At 41.4% G+C, this 4,988-nt stretch overlaps 1 protein-coding gene across 1 annotated transcript; it reads left to right on the forward strand.

Moving 5' to 3' along the window:
* The first annotated feature begins 3,117 nt into the window (after window positions 1–3,117).
* LOC128099430 (vomeronasal type-1 receptor 94-like) lies at window positions 3,118–4,078 on the forward strand. The gene has a single exon (XM_052721345.1). It carries the CDS (start codon window positions 3,155–3,157, stop codon window positions 4,076–4,078), a length of 924 nt encoding a protein of 307 aa, XP_052577305.1. The 5' UTR covers window positions 3,118–3,154.
* Window positions 4,079–4,988: the final 910 nt, after the last annotated feature.

Consider the following 4,988-nt stretch of genomic DNA (forward strand, 5'->3'; position numbering starts at 1 on the left):
TGAGCTACTCACTGAGTATTTTTAAGTAATATTAAGTCTCTGAATCAATTATTTGGGAAGCAGTTCTTGGGTATTTGGGACTTGCTGACAAGACAGAAACCTCCAATTACATTCCCCAACTTCCCTGGAGGATGAACGAGCTGCATGGTGAAATGTTCCCTTTTCTGGCCAACTTACTTCTTGTCATGGTGTTTTCTCACAGCAACAGAAATCCTAACAAAGACAGAAAGAAATTGGTACTAGGTCATGAGGTATTACTTTGATAGACATGACCATGTGTTTTTGGAGGACTGTGGAAGGATTTTGAAACTTTGGACTGGAAAATCCATAGGACGCTGATATCTTAGAGGGTTGGCCTGTGTGATCTTAAAATATAATGCTGAGAGCAGTGCAGATGATGGAGGCTTGACTTAAGAAGTTCCAGAGGGAAGTTTGAGACTCCCTATGAGGGTCATTCATATTTTGAAATAAGAACCAATAAATCAAAACCTTTGCCATGCTGAAACAATTAAAATCTGCTGAGAGGCATTTTCCTTGAGTTCAGCAAACAGACACTGTGGTCCAGATACTGCTGAGGCTGCATCTCATGCAGGCAGCTGAAGCTGGCAGCTTAAGAGTCTCTTAGGTGGTATTGGTTTTGAAGGCATGAAGGGATCATGGAGTGGAGTGGTGGATTGGCACCATGTGGAAGGGTTAGTGTCCCTTCAGGGAGCAAGGAGAGGCTACTGATGAAGGTTCAACCCAGGTGGAGATGCCAGTATCGTGGAACAACTAACAAGTACAGCAGCTCCTGTGGGGTGAAGCCTTTTTTAGCCTAGAAGACAGCTGTGTGTGCTATGATGGCTTTCCAAGCACTGTCAAGGAGCCCAGAAGTCTGACACTGAGACTCACAATGTTGGACTTTGTTGAACTTGATTTTCCCTGTACCCTTGTTCTTACCTTTTGGGATACAAAAACATTTAAATCATTTTTATTTTACAGGACTACACAGTTAAGAGATTTTGAACTTTTTTCTTCTTTTTTTATTTTTTATTTTAAAAAAGTTTCTTTCCTTTAACATACCAACCTCTGTTCCTCCTCCCTCCTCTTCTCCAGCTCTCCCGACCCACCTATCCCCATCTCAACCCCATCCACTCCTCATAGAAGGTAAGGACTGGGTGTTTTACAGAGACATGTTGTTCTAGAAAGATGATGGCTATTTTAGAGAGACTTTGGTGTTTTAGAGACTCGACTATTTTGGAGAGGCTTTGAACGTCAGAAGAGACTTTGGATGTTTTCAGGAGAGTTAACTTTTAAAGAATGTGGAACTCTTAAATTTTGGAATCTGTTTTATATTGTGATGTTGATATTAAAACGACATCTTGGGAACAATAAGAGAAGAAAAGTTATACTGTAACAGTGGTGTGTTTGTGTGTCAAGTTGACACAAGCTAGAGCCATTTGTGAAGAGGGAAAGTCAACTGAGAAAATACACTCACCAGATTGGCCTATGGGCAAGCTTTGTGGTGCGTTTTCTTGGTTGATGATCAATGGAAGAGGGCCAAACTCACTGTGGGTGCATGTCCTGAATTAGTAGTCCTGGGTGCTTGAGAACACAGAGTGAGAAAGCCATGAGGCACAAGCCAGTAAAGAGCACTCTTCCATGGCCTGCATATCAGATCCTGCCTCCCAGTAATTGCCTTAAGCTCCTTCCCCACCTTTCCTGGACTATTAGCTATAACATGAAAAGAAGACTTTCCTCCTCAACTTATTTTTGGTTATGGTATTTTAATTAGTCAGTGTCTAATAAAATAAACTGCAATTATTTAAAAACATATACATCATATTTCTTAATATAAACTTGGAGTTGGCATATCTGGAATCTGGAAAAGTATCTCAGCTCAGTGAAGGTTAGAGAGAACCTTAGAATCCTCTGGAGCCCATCATTAAAGACTGAGCTGGACCATTTTCCTTTAACTAATTTTATAAAATGGGGTAGGATAGCCAGGAGTCTGCTATAACTGTAGTTCTATTTGCCCCCTGACTTCACATGCTGAGGAAGGACGTGGAATGTGCTCCTGCTGACATTTGCCCCCTGACTTCACATGCTGAGGAAGGACGTGGAATGTGCTCCTGCTGACATATGCCCACTTTGCTGTTCTCATGGAGGAGGCTCTGGAATGAGATTAGAAGCAGGCAAGATGCAGTTACAGAGCAGAGCTCAGTGACTGAATTGTCTGTCAGAGTCTCTGGAAAGGACTCCACTCCAATGTGCTACTGTTGTGTAATTTATCATTTCTCTTCTGTTTCAGGCAGGGATGGAGCTGAACAGCCACTGTGAGCTACCTTAACTCTCCCTGAGCACAAACATATGCTCTGCATCGAAAAAACAGGAGGCAAAACATTTATAGAAACCATCAAGAACTGGATCCTGCCATGATTTGTGTGCATAAAGCATGTTCTTCCACACCTAGTGTCTCATCAAACAGGCACATGACAATTCATATGTTCCAGTGGAGGTGACTGGAACTCAGCCTTAGAGTGCAAAATGTCACACTCAGAGGAAACAGCACATCATGGGTGGAATGTGAATTGTCTGGACTGATAGTTCACAATTACCATCATTTCCATAGAAATGTATTAAGAAATTCAGTTTTACAACAAATAGAGTAAAGGCAGCCCTGAATAGATTAAGTGCATGCCCGATGCATGGGACCTCTTTCAGTGCAAAGGGCTGGTTTCTTCTATTACACAATCATCCTCATCCAAACTCACCCTAAATAGTAAAACTCTGTCTATTATGTACCTGGAAATCAAGATGTCGTGGATAAAAACCCAGTAAGAAGCTGCTCCTGCTCCAGTAAAACCCAAACATGTGAAATATGAAAAGACATCATTTCTGATGGAGGCAATTTTTAATGTCGAAGGAACTCACACATGGATGCAGCCACCCTGGGACACAGGATCCAGCCTTGGCTCTGAAGACTAAGACAAGTGCTAACATGAAGATGGTCTGTGGAACATGAGGTGGAACTGAGTCTTCAGGGGAATAAGTGTGTGTGGGCATCTGCGTGTTTCCCTGAGGCTGCCAAGCTGTCTGCAGTGGTTCCAGGGTTGTGTCCGTGATGAGTCATTGATCTACTTTCCTCCTCAGCCACTGCTTGTTCCCACATAAGATGAATAAGAACCACCAACACCACACTAATTCCCACTTAAGGAACACCTTTTTCTCTGAAATTGGCATTGGGATCTCAGCCAACAGCATCCTTCTTCTCTTCCACATCCTCAAGTTCACTTCTGGGTACAGGTCCAAACCCACTGACCTGCCCATTGGTCTATTGGCCCTAATCCACCTACTGATGCTACTGATCACAGCATTCATAGCTACAGATATTTTTATTACTCAGAGGGAATGGAATGACAGCACATGTAAATTCATTATATACATGTACAGAATTTTTAGAGGTCTCTCCCTTTGTACCACTAGTCTGTTGAGTGTCCTCCAGGCTATCATCCTCAGTCCCAGAAACTCCTGTTTGGCAAATTTCAAGCGTATATCTCCCTATCACATGTCATGTGCCCTTCTTTTCCTGAGTATCTTCTATATGTTCATTAGCAGTCACCTCTTAGTATCGATTATTGCCACACCCAATCTGACCTTGAATAATGTTATGTATGTTACTCAATCCTGCTCTATTCTACCCATGAGTTACCTCATGCAAAGCACATTTTCCACACTGCTGGCCCTCAGGGAAGCCTTTCTTATTAGTCTTATGGTCCTCTCGACTTGCTACATGATGACCCTCCTGTTCAGGCACAAGAAGCAGTCCCAACATCTTCACAGCACCAGCCTTTCTCCAAAAGCATCTCCAGAGCAAAGGGCCACCCGGACCATCCTGATGCTCATGAGCTTCTTTTTGCTGATGTCCATCCTGGACAGCATTATCTCCTGCTCAAGAACTATGTTCCTGAATGATCCTACATGTCACTGTATCCAACTCTTTGTGGTCCATATCTATGCCACAATCAGTCCTTTTGTATTTATGAGCACTGAAAAACATATAGGTAACTTGTTGAGGTCTATGTGTAAAAGAGGGTGATAAATGTTTGAATATTTAATGATGGACAAGTTCCTTTAAGAAGAGCCAATGTGCTGGCATTAGAACTGTCAATCATGGCATAGTGTCTATGTGCTTTGGTGTGCATGAAAATATGAAGTTGTGTTTTTTCTCTTAATATTATTTATTTTAACCTATGTGCTATCAAACATGTAACAGAAAATTAAACCATATGCCCTTTGAGAAATGGTAAGTTATATATCTTTTTTTTTTTTTTTTTTTTTGGTTTTTCGAGACAGGGTTTCTCTGTGTAGCTTTGCGCCTTTCCTGGGACTCACTTGGTAGCCCAGGCTGGCCTCGAACTCACAGAGATCCGCCTGGCTCTGCCTCCCGAGTGCTGGGATTAAAGGCGTGCGCCACTACCGCCCGGCAAGTTATATATCTTATATATATATATCTTATATATATATATGATCCATATGATATTTAACTCATTATTATACTCATCAATTTATATGTACATAACAGTGAGTCTTAAAGGGAGTCCTGTGAGGTGTCTCTCACACACCATGGCCTAGGATAGCCCATACTACTTTTAAGTATGTGACCTCTTCTAACTCTTTTCAATATTTCAATTTCCTCTGTTATAACTCTTTTTACAAATTAAATAAGAAAGCATTTCTTGCCATAAATAGTCATATGATCCAAAAGAAAGGGAATTACACACATAACTTTCTAAATAGAACTATGTTCAAGAAACCATACAATGACACATTGTTCAGCGATGCTAACAGTAACAGGATTTCCAATTCTCAGAGATGGAAACAACTGTCTAGAGTTATCAGAACATATGACAAAACACAGCCTTTGCATGGTGTGGGATACTGTTCAAGTAACAAGGCCATTCCAACACAGGGTGCTGTGATTTGGGACCCTGAAAAACAAGAAATAG

This window comes from Peromyscus californicus, unplaced genomic scaffold, assembly GCF_007827085.1.
Source record: "Peromyscus californicus insignis strain IS unplaced genomic scaffold, ASM782708v3 Scaffold_6__1_contigs__length_162567912, whole genome shotgun sequence".
Classification (NCBI taxonomy): domain Eukaryota; kingdom Metazoa; phylum Chordata; class Mammalia; order Rodentia; family Cricetidae; genus Peromyscus; species Peromyscus californicus.